The sequence below is a fragment of the Podarcis pityusensis genome, assembly GCF_964106645.2.
Source record: "Podarcis pityusensis genome assembly, chromosome: 14".
NCBI classification, from domain to species: domain Eukaryota; kingdom Metazoa; phylum Chordata; class Lepidosauria; order Squamata; family Lacertidae; genus Podarcis; species Podarcis pityusensis.
In genome coordinates, this window is record NC_138039.1 from 7,166,876 (window position 1) to 7,185,320 (window position 18,445).

Sequence of the window (18,445 nt, forward strand, 5' to 3'; positions counted from 1 at the left end):
TTCCCTTTAAGAATTGTTCAGCCAGCATCAATTTTAAAGCAAATGTCTCTAACCCCCTAAATGATTTGGCAGAGTTTCCCTGAAAATTCTGGCCTATATGCTTCCCTCTGCTTTTTTCTTTTTAACCATGGTATATAAAAAAGGGATGCTCTAAATCCATTCTCTTAAAACCCCACTTTCCATCTTGCATAAGATGATACAGGCAAAACATGCAGGTATCCAAAGCTCATTGAAGAAGCTGTGATCAAGGGTAGCTGTACCAGAGTTAGACAAAGACGGGAACTATTTTAAGCACCTGTAACTAGGTTATGGAGGAGTTGTTGTTCCTGCACTCTAATTTTATCTTGCTTTCTTATGCTGCTACTAACTGGTACCTGTCAATTTGAGAGACACTCCCCACTGCAACCTCTTTGATTCCCCAGCTCATCTCTGCTTTGGGGGAGACGGAAGGAGCATGCTGTTTGCCAGGTCACTATGTTGCATTCCTGTAATCGGTTTGCCCCACTGCAAAGACGGCTGGGTGGCAATGCTAGCCCACCTCTGGTCCAAAGGAAGCATAGTGGGGAAGGGAACAAAGCCATTTATTGACATAATGCTCTGTAATGGGTGGGGAACCTTTTCTCAGCTGAGGGCCATATTGCCTCCTTCTGGTCTGCCTTCCGGGGGCCACATTCCAATGGTGAGTGGCTCAGAGGCAAAAGTGGACAGAACCTTGAATCTGAATCTTACATCTATACAGCAGGCACAATCTCACGTGCCTCTCGAATATCATCCATATGGCAAGGCAAGCAAGAGTCGCCATCATAGTTCCAGCCAGGCAAAAATGCTTGAGAGAAACCAGTGAAAGGTGTGGCCTAAGGAAAGTGTCACGGTCCAGACAGAGAGACTTGGAGGGCCCCTTCCAGGGGTGGAGGTTTCTACCCCCGCTCTCTAACCATGGCCTTTCTTTCCTCCCCAGAGAAAGGGCTCGGGGGTGTGGAGCCTCTACCGTTCCTCTCTTTTTGGGGGTAACGAATGCAGCACACGCAGTTGAAATCTATGGAAGCAGAGGTCCACAAATCTTAGGTGGCCTCACCCCAGAAAAATTGATCTTCCTGGAGGGAGGGGGCAGAGTCTTCCTGAGCGCAGGACCCAGTACAGCTGGGGTATGTCTTTGAGTGATCCTGTACTTCTCCACAGCTGGGAAGGCAAATGAGAGCCTGCCCCAGATGCTAAGCCTCAGGGAGTGGCGTTCCAAGTGCATGTGAGGTTTAAGAAGGAGCCTTAGGGAGAGATCTGACCAGTAGTGAGCTGGCAAACACAATAGCTCAGCTGGTAACCTCAGGGTCCTGGGTTTGAGCCTCATGTTGGGCAGAAAGATTCCTGCATTGCAGGGGTTGGACTAGATGACACTTGTGGTCCCTTCCAACTCTTAACATTCTTTGATTCTGTCTGAAACGCCCTTGCGAACCCATGATGAGAGGGAGGAATAGTTAATCTTCCCGAAAACAGGTGTGGCGGCAATGATTTCAGAGTGTACATCAAGGTCGAAAGCCAGGTGTAATGTCCTGTTGCTCTACCTGCCCTCTCCGGCGGACGAAGGACTCTATTGCGTCAGAATGCAATATAGGGCTTGTTGTCGAGTGAAGTCCCGATACAGAACCAGCGCCCTTCTCATTGCAGGGATGTGAATACGACCATCATGGAGCTCCTCATCATGGTGTATGCCTGTAAAACGTCCTGTGCCAAAAGCATTATTGGCGTGGTTCCCTACTTCCCATACAGCAAGCAGTGCAAGATGAGGAAAAGGGGCTCCATTGTCTCTAAGCTTCTGGCTTCGATGATGTGCAAGGCGGGTAAGGACAGAGAGCAGCGGGCGAGGCCATGGCGGGACACGCCCACCCCCACCCTGGCCGCTCTAAGTACGTCTTCAGGCACCGCTGTAGACCATAGGCCTTGGCTCTCCTCTAAAGTTCCTTTCACGAGACAGTGGAGGAAAAGACTGGTCACTCGCAAAGGGAGGCAGCGCCTTGCTGAAGCTCGGTGGTTAGAGCACATCCTTTGCATGCAAATCGTCCCAGGTTTAGGGGTGTATCCATTGCTAGTCCTTGAAGTAGCCCCACAGGAGATGACGCAGCTCAGGCCCATTGGGTCTACTCTGAGTCGGATTTTGTTGGAGACAACTCGTAGCCCCTGGCATCTCCAGGTGTTGTTGGGAAACAGCCCCACCTGAGATTGGGAGAGCTGCTGCCAGTCTGTGTAGACCAGGATTTCCCAAACTTGGGTCTCCAACTGGTTTTGGACAACAACTCCCATCACCCCTAGCTAGTAGGACTGTGGGTCAGGGATGATGGGAAATGTAGTGGGGGGGGAGCTGGAGACCCAAGTTTGGGAAACCCTGATGTAGATAATACTGAGCTAGATTGTCTGACTCTTTTATAAGGCAGCTTTCTTGGTCCGTAGGACAAAATTCTGTACCTGGATGGCTCTTTAGCGGACAGTCCCTTCTATTTCCTAAATTCTTTCCTGTTCACACATGCTGTCTCTTTTCTTGGGTTTTGGGGCAAATAAATCTCTTTTCGTATATTGAGAGACATGCCCAATTTCATCTGAATCCGCTTCGACTGGCAGTCCTGATTTGACTCTTGGTCAGTAGTGGGGTTTTTGCTGTTAGCTTTTGGTATTAATTTTCCTTGTTAAAACCTTACAGAGTTAGTTGATGTTTCTGTAAGGAAATCCTCATAAAGTTCTAACAATTAAAACAACTGCATAGTAATTAACGGGCCAAAATATTAAATCGATGAGAATTGCATTATATAAGGGTCATGCATAATAATTAAGAAATGCATCTTTGAACAAAGGAAATGTTAAAATCCGTGAAACAAAACACACCTTAAATAGCCAGTCTAAAATATTATTATCATTATCTACTACACTTCACCCAAACAGCACAGTTCACAATATAAAATTACAAAATATGTAATAAAAACAATATCAAAACCAAGCCAATAACCTCCCTCCCATCAAACGCATGTAAACAGACACAGAAAGTTAGTTATTATTATTATTTATTAAATATGGGGGTGGGGACAGCTAAGGACACAATTACAAAGGAACAAATGGGAGTTTAAAGTGAGTTTCTGATAGTTCCTTGGGAACTCTCACTGGGATCAGCTGCACTCAGGATCTCCCCATTGGGCGCTGCCGTATCGCCGCCTAGAGAGGCCTGCTATAAAATCAGCTGATTGACGCTGTCACCAAGCCCAGCTTTGCTGCTGTGCAGATGCAGTTTGAATCCAAACTACACCTGCCAATTGGCACCTCTTTCCCTTTGCAGATGCTGCAAGCAACTTAAAGATGCCCTGCTCTGCCCGCACTTTGCTGTTTTGGCAGGCGCTGCTGTCGCTGCCATAGCGCAGCGCGGCTTGGCCTGCTTCCTCCTCTGGAGACTCAGTGCCCTTGGGGGGGAGGTGAGTGGAAAGAATCTGAGCCACCCGTGAATGTGGCCTGACTGTATGAAGCAAAACCGCCCTGAGCTGTCTGCATGCAGTGGTTCGGTCCCCCCCCCCCCCGCTTGCTGCTGTGAAGGGCTAGTGGGGGGACACGACTGCTGTGTGTGGGGCCACAACATCCTGCAACTGGCCAGGCCCTGTGGATGTAGATCTCCAGTCCCCACCAAGCCACAAAGCTTAGCCTGGACTAGGAATGTCCAAAGTCCATTCCGGGGGCCTAAGATGGCCCACTGGTTGATTTAATCCAGCCCCTGTGGCAGTATATGTCCTGGGGTAAAATCCTTACAAAAAGCTCAAAAGCTGAACAACTTTGAGGTGAAATTGTAAAAAAGCTCAATACCTTTGGGTAAAATTCTCAACAACTTCAGTCCTAAAAAAAGCTTAAAAACTTTGGTCAGCCCTCACACATGAGCAGATCATCAAATCTGGCCCTCTTTGAAAAAAGTTTGGGCACCCCTGTTGGGCTAACCTACTGCGCAGGGTGGTTGTTAGAATAAAATTTGGGAGTGACAATCCTTTTGAGGAACGATGGGATATAAGAGCACAAAAGAGACAGAATTTTATTTGGCAGGTATTTTATTGTATTATAATTTATTGAATTTACCGTATTTTTCGCCCTATAGGGCGCACCGGCCCATAGGGCGCACCTAGTTTGGGGGGGGGGGATAAAGAAAAAAAAAATATTTTTCCCCCCAGGCGCGGGGCTGGGGCGGGAGAAGCCCGAGTTTCCCCTGACCCCAGCCCCCAGAACAGGCTGCTATCCGCAAGCCTTGGGAGCCCGGCGGGAACTCCCGCGGGCTCCCAAGGCTTGAGGATAGCTTCCTGAAGCCTGGAGAGCGAGAGGGGTCGGTGCGCACTGACCCCTCTCGCTCTCCAGGCTTCAGCGAAAGCCTGCATTCGCCCCATAGGACGCACACACATTTCCCCTTCATTTTTGGAGGGGAAAAAGTGCGTCCTATAGGGCGAAAAATACGGTATATCCTGCCTTCCCTACTGAAAGTGCAAAGTCTCACACTTACTATGGGGTGTAAGGGATAAGCATTTCCTAAGTAAAAGCTTCTTTGGGAACCAGCTTTTAACAGCTGCCACGCATCAACTGCTGGTTTCTTGCTCTTTGTTGGTGAAGTGACCTTAAAGCACTGCTCCCCTTGGTCTCCTCCCAAGGTCTGACTCACCTCATCACCATGGATTTGCATCAAAAGGAAATCCAGGGCTTCTTCAATGTCCCGGTTGACAACCTGAGAGCATCTCCATTTTTGCTACAGTACATTCAAGAAGAGGTGAGCGAAGTTGTGTCATTTCATTCCAAGCCAGGCGGATTGGGTGCTGAAAAACTGGCCTGTCCATCCAATCCTAAGCTAGGCTGGCAAGAAGAGCAATGCCTTGTTCTTGATGTCACCGCAGTCCAGATGAGGACCAAAAATGAGGGTTTTGCGGGGGGGGGGGGGGAGGAACAGTTAAGAACATGAGCTTACAACTAACAGTCCATTGTCATTGGATTTATACCACTTAGGACTTGTAATATTCTGCTGCTGACTCTTACAGAAATGTTCCTAAGCCCTGTCCTCTCTGGGCAGGGCAAACTCTCTGAAGGGGAAAACTTTGTTGGGGGAAAGGGGGAAGCAGTGTTTTTGCTTCTGTGTTGGGGATTAAAAAAATTAACAACATCACAAGAATCAGATCAGACCAAAGGCACACACAGCCCATTTCATGTGTTTGTGTTTGTTTGTTTGTTTTTTCAGATTCCAGACTATAGAAATGCTGTGATCGTGGCCAAATCTCCGGCGTCTGCAAAGAGGTGGGTGGGTACTCCAAAACCATGTTCCTGTGTAGCACCAACTATCTTCTTTTAACACCTGAAGTTCGACTCTAGATAGAGGTTGATATCATAATAATTTGCAAGGGTGGGCAGCGGGTCTTGGCTCCGAACCAAGTTGTGTGCATTTCTGCTTATTAAACTAATGCCGGAGCCACCAGCTGTTCTGGACCAGTGGGCACTTTTCCAATTTTGAGAGAGTGTCAGTCACGAAATAGCTGCCATATTTGCTGGGTCTGGGGGTGGGGAGTCCTTTAGTGAAACTGAACGGTGGGCAATTATCAGGACTGCAAAGTATGTACACAAAGTATTAAATGTGGTGACAGTAATAATAATAATACAACAAAACAACAACTCCACAAACTGGCTTATAAGTATAAAACCAAATTTACTAGAATAATAGCTAGAATAGAGATAGACTGTTAACCATTCAAAAAACAAACATACTAAGGTGCCATGTGCAAAACAAAACCTGGAGATACTGTAAACATGGAGTGGATAATTATACAACTCTACCTTAACAAGTTACATGTGCAGTAAACGTTATACAGACTGGATTAATGAACCGTTCAACAAGTAGCGTAAGTCCAATCACAGAATGGCAACTCCGTGCTGCCACAACGGCAAGGGTAGCACCCTGGAGAATATTAAAAAGTTTTCCAAAGCAGTTTTTCAAAGATTGAACTGGATGAGATGTTCTTCAATGGGTCTTGAGATGGAAACACACGGGAAGGCAAATCAAAGCCACCACCCTGGTGAGAATAACGCAAGTGAGCAAAAGGAGACCTGTTCTCCAGATATATTACAGGTTTCGCTACATGCTTCATCAGTCCGAAAAGCCAGTCATACAAAACGGTTTGCTCAGGAAGCATTTCACAGAGCACATCCTTAAACCAATGGAGCTCACCGCAAGGTGTGGTGACTCCCACCGGCTTAGGTGTCTTTGAGAGGGGATGGGATAAATTCATGGATGGTGAGGTTGTCCACAGCTACTAGTCAGGGTGGTTAGATGCCGCCTCCAGATTCTAGGCGCCATGCCTCTTAAGTTACCAGTTGTTGGAGAATTGGCTTCAGGAGAGAACTGTTGTCCTCAGGTCTCCATTTGTGATCTTCCCAGAGGCACCCAGTTGGCCACTGCAGGGAATGGGGATTCTGGACTAGATACATGAGGTGACTTGTGATCTGTGTTTACAACAAACAACCATAATAAGAGCCTGCTTTGTCAAGCCAATTGCCCATCTAGCATCCTCTTCTCACAGTGGCCAAAGCTGCCGTTGTGGGAAGCCCACAAGCAGGGTGGATAAAAATCAATGTTTTTTTATTTTAAAAAAACCCCCGATTTTTAAAATTTAAATCATATTTTTAAAATAAAATGCTTTTGGAGGAAAAATCTTCCTAAAGATTTTCTATTATAGTCCAAAGGCTATTCATCAGCAAATAAGGATTTGATTTAAGTTTTTTCCAGTGTGCTAAAACTCAGTCTAAGTTTTTTTTAATAAAAAATATGTTTAACCACATCAGTTAACAAACATAGATACATATGCTATAATATTGTTTTAGTCAAATAATTTTTTTTAATTGTTATTAAGGAAATGATTGTTTTTCTACTTCTAATAAAGTACAGCAGAAAAGTTATCCAAATACAGTTAACTTATTAAACCTCTCAATAATTACATAATGATCTGCCTATGTATTTCTAATAGTATAACAAAATCATTAATTTTTGATGTAAATGTAAAAACTACACTGAAAATATATTATTCCAAAAACGAAACCTTCCTCTGGTTGTAAATATTAAGATTATACCAGCAAGAATGAGTCTTTCGGGGGGGGGGGGATGATTTAAATCAAGTCTTACTGACTAGTGATTTAATTTGATTTGGTTTAAATCAAATCCACCATTCCCACAAGCAAGACCTGAGGGCACCAGTGCTCTCCCCACTTGTGATTCACAGCAGCTGGTATTCCCAGGCGTAGTACAGTGGTACCTCGAGTTACATACGCTTCAGGTTGCAGACTCCGCTAACCCAGAAATAGTGCTTCAGGTTAAGAACTTTGCTTCAGGATGAGAACAGAAATCATGCTCTGGCGGCGCGGCAGCAGCAGGAGGCCCCATTAGCTAAAGTGGTGTTTCAGGTTAAGAACAATTTCAGGTTAAGAACGGACCTCCAGAATGAATTAAGTACTTAACCCGAGGTACCACTGTACCTCTGACAGTGGAGGCAGAGCTTGGCAGTTATGGCTTGTAGCCGCTGAGAACCCCCTCCATGAATTCGCCCAGTTCTCTTTTAAAGGCATCTGGGTTGCTGGCCATCACTGCCCCCTGTGGGAGCAAGCGCCACAGTTTAACTATGCGCTGCGTGAAGAAGGTCTTTCTTTCGTCCGCCCTGAATCTTCCAACATCCAGCTTCTTTGGATGCAAAGGTAGCAGTGGGGATCGATGATTCCATGAACCCTCTTGGCATTTATTTATTTATTACTTGCATCTTAGGAACTAGATCAGTGGTTTCTCAAACTTGGGTCCCCAAGCTGTTGTTAGCCTACAACTCCCACCATCCCTGACCACTGGTCCTGCTAGCTAGGGATTGTTAGGATATTTCCGTTCCACCTTAAGAAGGGAGCAGGTTGTGGTGTCACAGCCTGCGTATTTCCTGTTCACAGGAAGTTTCTGTTTTGTCTATTGCTTTTGTTTCTCTCTCTCTGCACCTGAACATCGAAGCAGGCAGTCATGTTTTTTCTTTGTTCTGACCAACGCTGAATAAAGTTGTAAATAATGCTCTCCTGGGGGCATCTTTCGCTGTGCGAACCCTTCTGAAAGAGCGTGCACCAGCCTTGGAATGTGGCATGTTATTTCTGAGGCTCGTGTCGCTAATTGACTGATACTGTATCTATGGGAGATCGATGGACCGTCCGGAGGCGACATGGAGTCATGATGGCCTTTGTCTCCCTGGCAGTATTCCAACAGGGATGACGGGAGTTGCGGTCCAACACCAGGTTAGGAAATGCTGAACTAGATCAATTTGGCACCAACTTGCCCTGATCACCCTTCAGCTTAACACTCTTGGAAGAGGGCTGCCTGCCTGCCTTCCCTCCTGTGCTTGTATGGCTGTTTCTCTGCCGTCCTTTGCGTTGGGGACGGACGTGTTTTCTAACGTCCTTGCCCCTTGTCCGCAGGGCTCAGTCGTTTGCAGAGCGCTTGAGACTGGGGATCGCGGTGATACACGGGGAGGCTCAAGATGCAGAGTCCGACCTGGTGGACGGCCGCCATTCGCCCCCGACGGCTAAAAGTGCAGCTGCCATTCACCCTAGTTTAGAGATACCCAGTAAGTAAACTCGCGTGAGAGGAGGGCCCCTGCTGGTTGGGGTGGGTGTCCTTAAAAGGAGACGTGCATTCACAGTGGGCATCTTGCTCTCTTGTAAAGGCATATCCACCCAATACAATTTAAGCACGACTCGCCCCCTCCTATGCAAAATAAAGAATCTTGGGAACTGTAGATCATCAAGGGTGCCGGGAGTTGTAAACTACAGTTCCCAGCAAACCTTGGGAGAAGCCACGTGCTTTAAATGCTGTGGATGTAGCCTGAGTTACAGGGTTTGGATGTGTTTGCTGCAAGTTCTGGTGGAAAAATCCCCTGCCCCTTCCCTGTTATGCTCGAGACTTTGCATTTAAAGTCTTTCTCTTTCTGGTTATGGAAAACCTGGGCCTGTTTCATGCCCCCTGTTGTTGTTGTTGGATGGTACCATGATTTGCAGCGTTTGGCATCATCCTTGACCCATGCCAAGCCCTCTTGTGTCTCTTCGTGTTGTTGTTTAGTCGTTTAGTCGTGTCCGACTCTTTGTGACCCCATGGACCAGAGCACGCCAGGCACTCCTGTCTTCCACTGCCTCCCGCAGTTTGGTCAAACTCATGCTGGTAGCTTCGAGAACACTGTCCAACCATCTCGTCCTCTGCCGCCCCTTCTCCTTGTGCCCTCCATCTTTCCCAACATCAGGGTCTTTTCCAGGGAGTCTTCTCTTCTCATGAGGTGGCCAAAGTACTGGAGCCTCAGCTTCAGGATCTGTCCTTCCAATGAGTCTCTTAGTGTGGTGTGCCACAAAACGGGGTACATTTGTAATGCAGCTGGTTGAAATGTGCATTTGATTCTGCCCCCCCCCAGTCCTCTTGCTCAAAACTCTGAAAAAGATGCAATGAACGTATGAGTAAAACTCAGTGCCCCCTCTTGCATGACCGGAGGGCAAGCAGATACAAGCAAACAAGGCTCCCAAGTGCCACTAGACTAGCAAGGAGGGATGCCAGTGGCGCTGTGGTCTAAACCACTGAGCCTCTTGGGCTTGCCAATCAGAACGTCGGCAGTTCGAATCCCCGCAACGCTGTGAGCTCCCGTTGCTCTGTCCCAGCTCCTGCCAACCTAGCACGCCAGTGCAAGTAGATAAATAGGTACCACTGTGGCGGGAAGGTAAATGGCGTTTCCGTGCATTCTGCCACTTGTCACGGTGTTCCGTTGCACCAGAAGCAGTTTAGTCATGCTGGCCACATGACCCAGAAAGCTGTCTGCGGGCAAACGCCAGCTTCCTCGGCCTGAAAGCGAGATGAGTGCAGCAACCCCATAGTCGCCTTTGACTGGACTTAACTGTCCAAGGGTCCTTTACCTTTTACCTGGTGTAGCCCATCCACACTGTGCCCCTGAGCATCTCTTGTGACCTTCTCCCATGCTAGTGAAAGCCTGCCATTCATTCCTATGGGGAAAATTGGTTGTGCTGCATTTTGCATGCTGCTGCTGGTAGTGAAATCAGCCCTCTGTCCTTGACAGTGGATGGCTTGGCTTCCTATGGTGGGGATTCCTGCAACGGGGAAGCCACATGTCTCCATTCAGACTGGACAGGTCTTACTGGAGGGCCCTTCCTGCCTCCTCAGATACCCTTCCTGTTGCAGTGATAGCCATTTTAAGATGCTCCATGTATAGCAATGGGTAGGCAAACTAAGGCCCAGGGGCCGGATCCGGCCCAATCACCTTTTAAATCTGGCCCGCGGACGGTCCGGGAATCAGTGTATTTTTACATGAGTAGAACGTGTCCTTTTATTTCAAATGTATCTTTGGGTGATTTGTGGGGCCTGCCTGGTGTTTTTTGCATGAGTAAGAATGTGTGCTTTTATTTAAAATGCACCTCTGGGTTGTTTGTGGGGCATAGGAATTCATTCATTTTCCCCAAAAAATATAGTCCGGCCCCCCACAAGGTCTGAGGAACAGTGGACTGGCCCCCTGCTGAAAAAGTTTGCTGACCCCTGATGTATAGGGAGCTCCTGGCCTTGCAGATACGATTCCCAGCTCCTCTCATCCCTGAGCCTTCAGGCCCTGCGTGAGGGAGTCTGCCAGTAGGCAGAGGACCACAGGACTCCCCACCCCTGCTAAACACAATCATGGGTGGCACTTGCTTTATGGAGCTTGTGATTCCATAAGGCCTGTTGTGTTCTCTCTCTCTCTCTCCCCTAATGGTTTTGCTGTAGTGATTGTTGGTGTCAGCAAGGACAGCTTTTGGTGTGACCAGCAGGGGTCGTTGCTGTCAGTAGGAAGTGGAACCTGGCCTGGTTTGCTGGAGTCACGATGAGTGGGGAAAGCATCTACCAAGAGAACACCCTGTAACTAAGAGGAATGCTAAAAGGCGGGAGGTCTACTGCAACATTATAAGACTCCTTTCTTTCTCCCCTTTTTAACCAGTGTTGATTCCAAAAGAGAAACCTCCCATCACGGTTGTCGGAGATGTGGGCGGAAGGATAGCCATAATCGTGGTATGTAGCTGCCTTAATGCAGCAACCTGTAGATTCTGAATTGCCTTTTACGGTTTGAGAACGTCACGTGGAAAGATGCTGTCAAGATGCGCGTGTGTTTGTGTGTCCCCCAAATCAATTTAAAAAATAAAATCCTGGTCCACGGTATACTGCCACCATCTACTGACTTACGAGGCAGCAGGGGTCCACGTTCAGGAACCTGCCTTCCAGGGATTTCTGCAACACCTGCAGTCCCCCAGTAGAAAAGCAGGAGGGGAGGGGAACTAAGTGTCTGTAGCCTTAGTGACCCAAGATGACCTAGAATCAGGATTGTAGAGTTGGAAGGGACCCCAAGGGTCATCTAGAACAACCCCACCTAAAGCAACCACAACAGATGGCTATCCAACCTCTGCTTAAAAACCTCTAAGGGAGGAGAGTCCATTACCTTCCAAAGGAGTCCATTCCACTGTCGAACAGCTCTTACTGTCAGAAAGTTCCTTCTGATGTTTAGTTGGAATCTTCTTTCTTGTAATTTGAATCTGATAATTCACACCTATTATTATTATTATTATTATTATTATTATTATTATTATTTGCATCTACACCCCACTTTTCTACCAAGGAGCTCAAGGTGGCATAAGCATCCCCCCCCCCCATTTTATCCTTACAGCAACCCTCACTCATTAGGGCTGAAAGTGAGTGGCTGGCCCCAAGGCATTGCTGTCAACGTTTCCCTTTTTTAAGGGGAAATTCCCTTATTCTGAATAGGATTCCTCGCAAGAAAAGGGAAAAGTTGACAGCTATGGCTCAAGGTCACCCAGTGAGCTTTCACAGCTGAGTGGTGATTCGAACCCTGGTCTCCCAGGTCCTAGTCCAGCGCACTAACCACTATGCCACACTGGCCCTTATAGCAGCAACTAATAAGAGACAGCAGAGTTGATACTGGAACACAGTGCAAAAAAATATGATTTCCAAGAAGTAAGACAGATTGTAAAAGTTCAGGAACGTTTGAATTACAGAACCAGCACGCACTGAAAATAAGAAAGACTTGACTAGCTAAAGTTGCAATACCCCTTTCCTACCAACCTCAACTCCCCTCCCCGACAAAACACGGTTTGAAAATCAGGCACCCGCAGTTAGCAGGAGAGGAAGGCGAGGGCAACAAACAAGGAAGTAAAAAATGTTTCGGACCCTTTTGCATGGAGACAGCCCACATGTTATTCCACAACCGAATGCATGGGCAGACAAACCAGACTCCCTAGAACTAGTCTGGAGATGAAAGCCTGGGACGGCCCCAGCTGCAGAATATTGCCAATTAAGAATGGGCGGGTGTTCTTGGGAACTCTAATGCCAGCCTCAAGATAAGGGCTGTAACTCATCAAGCAGCTGATAGTGATTACAGGAGACGCTAAATTCCCAGGCTGCCCTAGATCTTCCCAAGAACTCCAGCTTCTGTACCATTTATTCTCTTAAACCAGGGGTAGGGAATGCGATTCTAGGCAATCGTCCTTGCTGGCTCAAAGATACTTTGGGGAGCATTTCTCAGCTGCTGGGATGTGTCATTCACTTGGTGTGGCTGTGGTTTTTGAATCCTCCTTCCCAGCCAGGGTCACTCAGATGAAGAAAGATCTTAAGGCAGGCATGGCCAAACTTGGCCCTCCAGCTGTTTTGGGGCTACAACTCCCATCATCCCTAGCCAACAGGACCAGTGGTCAAGCATGATGCAAGTTGTAGTCCCAAAACAGCTGGAGGGCCAAGTTTGGCCACCACTGTTCTAAGGGGCCTTATATATATTCTTCAAGGGGGAATTGGGACCCAAATCCGTAATTATTGCTTCTGTCCATGGCCCAAACTCCCACCAATGTAGGTTTTCAGTGTGTACTTTTTCCCTTTGGGAGAAATTTAAGGAGGGTGAGGTCTGGATTGGCAGTGATCTTAAGTGGCTGGGGAAACCCAGCCAGATGGGTGGGATATAAATAATAATAAATAAATTATTATTATTATTATTATACGTCACCTTGTGATGGTTTGGCACCTGTAGTAGTGTCAATTCCGTCAATTGAAGCAGTCTAGTGGGCACATGGGGGGAGGGAAAGGCGAGCTCTTAAGTAAAGTGGTCCCAGCTTGTTAAGGGCTTTCTATACTAATACATGATGACTGTCATTTGTGGCATCTGCATTTCGCAAGGAAATGCAGCAATCTGAAGCTGAATGTGCCACTCAGCTTCAGGGCGCACAGCCTATGGTAATACTGTGCTGCTTTTGCGCTGGTGTTTTTAAATGGCCTCTTGCCTTACTGTGTCACCTGCTTGGAGGTAATTGGGTTCAAGGTGCCGCCGAGAAAATCTGGGTCACATTTATCAGGTTTGGCTGCCAAAACTGAAGAGCTGCTCCTTGTGAGCACACCAGACTGCTCTGAATTAAAGGGAGCACTTCCTCAGCTTTTAATGGGAAGCTGAAATTCCAGCCATTGATTCCCATTCCATTGGCGTTCCTGATTCAGATCAAAAGGCTTCCAGTAGTGGGAGGAGACTAGTATTTGCTTTTAACAAGCAAGCGAGCTCTTCTTTTTCTTCTTCTTTTAACTTAATCTTTCTACTCCTGTTCAGTCTTCCGGTTTGTTTAAAGTTAACACGTTTTCAACAACATTAAAGTGGCTAATGATTATTCTCCACCCCATGGTTATTAGCTGAGCTGCTCATCCAGTTCTTGCATCAGTGCCTGAAGGCGGTTGGAGGATGGATGGTGGCTAATGGATTGAAGTTGAATCCTGACAAGACAGAAGTACTGTTTTTGGGGACAGGGGGCGGGCTGGTGTGGAGGACTCCGTGGTCCTGAATAGGGTAACTGTGCCGCTGAAGGACCAGGTGTGCAGCCTGAGAGTCATTTTGGACTCACAGCTGTCCATGGAGGCGCAGGTCAATTCTGTATCCAGGGCAGCTATCTACCAGCTCCATCTGAGACCCTACCTGCCGGCGGATTGTCTCGCCAGAGTGGTGCATGCTCTAGTTATCTCCCGCTTGGACTACTGCAATGCGCTCTATGTGGGGCTACCTTTGAAGGTGACTCGGAAACTACAACTAATCCAGAATGCGGCAGCTAGACTGGTGACTGGGGGCGGCCGCCGAGACCACATAACACCGGTCTTGAAAGACCTACATTGGCTCCCAGTACGTTTCCGAGCACAATTAAAAGTGCTGGTGTTGACCTTTAAAGCCCTAAACGGCCTCGGCCCAGTGTACCTGAAGGAGCGTCTCCACCCCCATCGTTCTGGTCGGACGCTGAGGTCCAGCGCCCAGGGCCTTCTGGTGGTTCCCTCATTGCGAGAAGCAAAGCTACAGGGAACCAGGCAGAGGGCCTTCTCGGTAGTGGCGCCCACCCTGTGGAACGCCCTCCCATCAGATGTCAAAGCGATAAATAACTACCTGACATTCAGAAGACCTCTTGAGGCAGCCCTGTTCAGGGAAGTTTTTAATCTGTGATATTTTAGTGTATTTTTGGTTTCTATGGAAGCCGCCCAGAGTGGCTGGGGAAACCCAGCCAGATGGGCGGGGTACAAATAATAAGTTGTTGTTGTTGTTGTTGTTGTTGTTGTTGTTGTTGTTGTTATCATCATCATCATCATCAGATAACAAACTCCAGTGATGGCTGCTTTTACTGACAGAGGCAACCTTCATATCCCTTGCCGCATGGGAATGGAGAGGCTGCGGAATAATCTAGCATAACAGCTGTTGAAAGATTTGTGCGTTGGCTGGAGGATTTAGTTTTCCTAGGAAGGGTGGACTTTTAAGACGCTGGTACGGAGAGATTAGAGTATATCTGGTGAAAGGAATAAATAACCTGTGCAATTAAAGGCCTGGGTCTTCCAGATGTTTTGGACCACGCTTCTCATCATCCCTTACTATTGGCCTTGCTACTTGGGGCTGATGGGAATTGTAGTCCAAAAAATACACTGAGTTTGCCAGATTGGGGAAGGCTGAGCGCTCTATGTCTGTTTCCATTATCACGTTTGCAAGTGTGAAAAGCAAATCCATTATGTACCTCATTAAGCTTCACAAAATCAAAACACTTCGGGCCTGTGGGAATGCATATATCCCCGCTACGTCTTGCTGTGACCTGCTTGGTTAGAGAAATTGCCTACAGTGGTTTGTCATTTGGGACCCTGCGGCTGTTATCGCTGGAAATGCTTTGCAATATACAAATATATTCTTTCTTTGTTTAGCCAAAGCCATTGCAAAAGATAAAATACATCAAACAGAATAAAATACATTCCACAGTTAAAATAATTATTAAGACCAAATGTTTTGTCAGATAAGGGGTTGCTTCCCTGAAGAATTTACACTTTCCATCCCTACAAACTTTCTCCTTAAAATTGTCGCTCAAGACAAAACAGGCCGCTTTTCAGAGGTGTGGGTGGACCTGCCCCAAATTAAAAGTTAAATATCCAATCGATCTCCCTACTGGGAGATTGAAATCTTTGAACAAGGCTGCTCTTAAGTCCTTGTGGTTTGGGCAAAACCGGTGAGTAGCAGGGTAAATATTCTACATGTGCAAGCTTTCTACTCATAAGGGATCCAGTGAGAGTGTCCTTTCAGCAATGGCAGGGGGCATAGACTGGAGCCACAGAGCTGTAAAGGCTATTTTCCATTTGTGATGCTAGTTAGTAAGGGCAAGGAGTCTGAATGGGCAGTTTGGAATGCTAAGAGGCACATTTGGACGGATGGACAGAAGTGCGATCAGCACAAAAATCATGCTTTGAAATGGGAAAAAAGTTTGTGGTGTTGCTATTAGTACATCTAGCCCTTAACAACTTGGGACCAGTTTACCTATTAGATCGCCTTAACCTACCTGTAGTCAATCCACTGTTTCATTCTGCGGAATTGGCACTGCTGCAGGTGCCACATAATGCCCGTTCCACATTGGTAAGAAATCAAATCATTTTGTGTGGCAGTACCTACACTTGGGAACTCCCTGCCTATTGATATCAAGCAGGCAGCTTCTCTGCACTCTTTGTTGGCGCCTGCTAAAATCTTTCTTGTTTAGACAACCCTGGCCAAACGTTTAGAAAGCCGGAGTAATTTTAATCTGTTTTAGTACTGTAACTTTTGAATGTTTTAAAGCACGGTTGTAAACTCTTATAATGTCTTTTCCTAAAACACTTTAAGGGTTGTTGTTTTTTGTTGGGTTTTTTTTTGCAACCAAGTGATGTCTGATAAATCAGTTATATGTTCCCTCTCTCCCTGCTTCACACTTGGGGCATCGGGGTAGGGCACTGGTGGAGGAATGGGGGGAGCGCATTGCCCCTGGCACCATCAAGGAGGGGGGTACCATTGTGGCTGCCCCTCCGACGTGTGCCATGCCCCATGGGGCAGCATGCCACACCCCCAGGACGCACGCCACACCCCACGGGACGCGTGCTAGCGACACCCCTGCCTGCTCTCTGCCCCTGGTGCTGAAGCATGCAGCTTTGCCACTGGGGTAGGAGACAGAAAAAAGTTTGCATTTAATGCCCCACCCACCAGTGGCATGTGGCCCCCAGAATATTGCCCAGAAGGAAATCTGGCCCTTAAAAAATGGTTCCTCCCTAAGTGGCTCTAGAGGCCTTCCACTTCCCTCCGGCGGCCTCGTTGAGGCAACACTGATAATCCTCTTCTCATGTCCTCTTGGCCAGGACGACATAATAGACGACGTAGACAGCTTCCTGGCTGCTGCTGAGACGCTCAAAGAGAGAGGCGCCTACAAGATTTTTGTCATGGCCACCCACGGCCTCCTTTCCTCGGATGCCCCCCGGTTGATAGAGGAGTCTGCAATCGATGAGGTAAGCTAGCAGAATGGGCTCGTTTTTCCCAAAATGGCAGCGTGTGCCTACAGATGCTAACTTTGCAAACTGGATGAGCCGTAGATCGAGAGGGTCTCACCTGGATTCTGTAGCCACAAAGCTCCTAAAACTACCCGTATTTTTTTCCTGGGAACAGTGTGGGGGGGACTTTCGCGTTTAGTGTGGGATGAGGCGCTTGAGACAACAGCCCTTGGTTGCGAAAATGACAGTGTGAGGGGATCTTGCAGGGAGCTTCCAAAGCTGAGGGCCTTAGAAAAAGCTGCCGACATTTGTCTCGCGCAAGTGAGGTGGTGAATTGGATGTGGGAAGGGCATTTTTGTGCCCCTCTGAAAATGGTAGAATTTAGCATTTTTAAGCCAATTTACACACAGAGAGAGCAAAAAAGGAGCATCAAGGGAACTTAAAAACCACCAATAAAAGTATACTGATAGAACCAGCCGAGATCTATAGATTATTGTGAGCCGCCCTGAGGTCTACGGATGAAGGGCTGTATACACATTTAATAAGTAATGATAAGAACAATGGAAAGGTTGGGGAACCTACTGGAAATAAATGGAAACGGGGTCTAGCAAAGCCATCAGTCTTTTTTCCAGAGACCTAAAAAACCCATTTCCTCACCCTGCTCCAGCCATGATGCTCTTCCTTGCTGGGCCTTCAGGTGTTCTGTAGCAAGCACAATCTGTGGCTACACAGACCTGCCTGGAAATGCGTGGGCTTAGGCCCTGGCTGCTGATTCAGCAGCTGCTCCCCTGTTCAGACTTCTGATTCTTGCATCCTGCCCTTAAAGGTCAGCACATAGTTAACCTTTGGAACGTGCTGCCACAGGAAGAAGTAGTGGCGGCTACCATTTTGGATGACTTCAAAGGAGCATTAAGAGCATTAATTGCTAAAAACTGGAAAAAAGAAACTGTGCCAACGAAAAAGGAAAGGCAAGACAAACTGTTAGAGTATATTGAACTGGCCAGATTAACAGGCAATTAGAGATCACACTAGACAAGAGTTTCAAAAAGCATGGGGAAAATGCAGAGAATACTTCACAAAACAGTGCCCTAAAATACATATCTGGACTTGTTTCGATTAATGTCTGCAGGAGACTTTGTGGATATTTAAGTTCTAATTAGAAAAACCTTAATAATTATTCATAAAGGAAACAGCTTATAAGAAGTTAATAAGGAGGCCAGATACAGAATAAAGGAAGTCTTTTATTTGCTGGTTTGTATTGTTGTATGTTATGCTCACTGTATGTTATGTTCACATTTAATGAGGGTGGATTTCTGTATTGGGGTGTGTGTGTGTGGGTTATGTTGTAAATAAAGTTCCAATTTTTATTTTTTTAAAAAAAGAGCATTAAGACAAATTCCTGGAGGAATAAGGGGTATTGTGGCTTGTAGCCAGGATTACTGCGCTTTCCCTCCACAGCCAAGAGGCAGCAATGCTTCCGAATATCAGCTGCTGGAAGCCACAGGAGGAAGAAATGCTCTTGTGCTTGGATCCTACTTGTGGGTTTTCCACGGGCGTCTGGTTGGCCACTCT

General features: G+C 47.0%; 1 protein-coding gene across 6 annotated transcripts in view; it reads left to right on the forward strand.

Moving 5' to 3' along the window:
• The window catches only part of PRPSAP2 (phosphoribosyl pyrophosphate synthetase associated protein 2), a 36,568-nt gene that overhangs the window by 15,580 nt on the left and 2,543 nt on the right, over nucleotides 1-18,445 (forward strand). For all 6 annotated transcript variants that reach the window (XM_080981212.1, XM_080981213.1, XM_080981209.1 and 3 more), the window contains exons 6-11: nucleotides 1,663-1,835; nucleotides 4,656-4,771; nucleotides 5,234-5,289; nucleotides 8,482-8,630; nucleotides 11,025-11,095; nucleotides 16,745-16,891. In XM_080981212.1, the coding sequence (XP_080837338.1) occupies nucleotides 1,663-1,835; nucleotides 4,656-4,771; nucleotides 5,234-5,289; nucleotides 8,482-8,630; nucleotides 11,025-11,095; nucleotides 16,745-16,891 (712 nt within the window). The remainder of the gene's footprint in view (nucleotides 1-1,662; nucleotides 1,836-4,655; nucleotides 4,772-5,233; nucleotides 5,290-8,481; nucleotides 8,631-11,024; nucleotides 11,096-16,744; nucleotides 16,892-18,445) is intronic.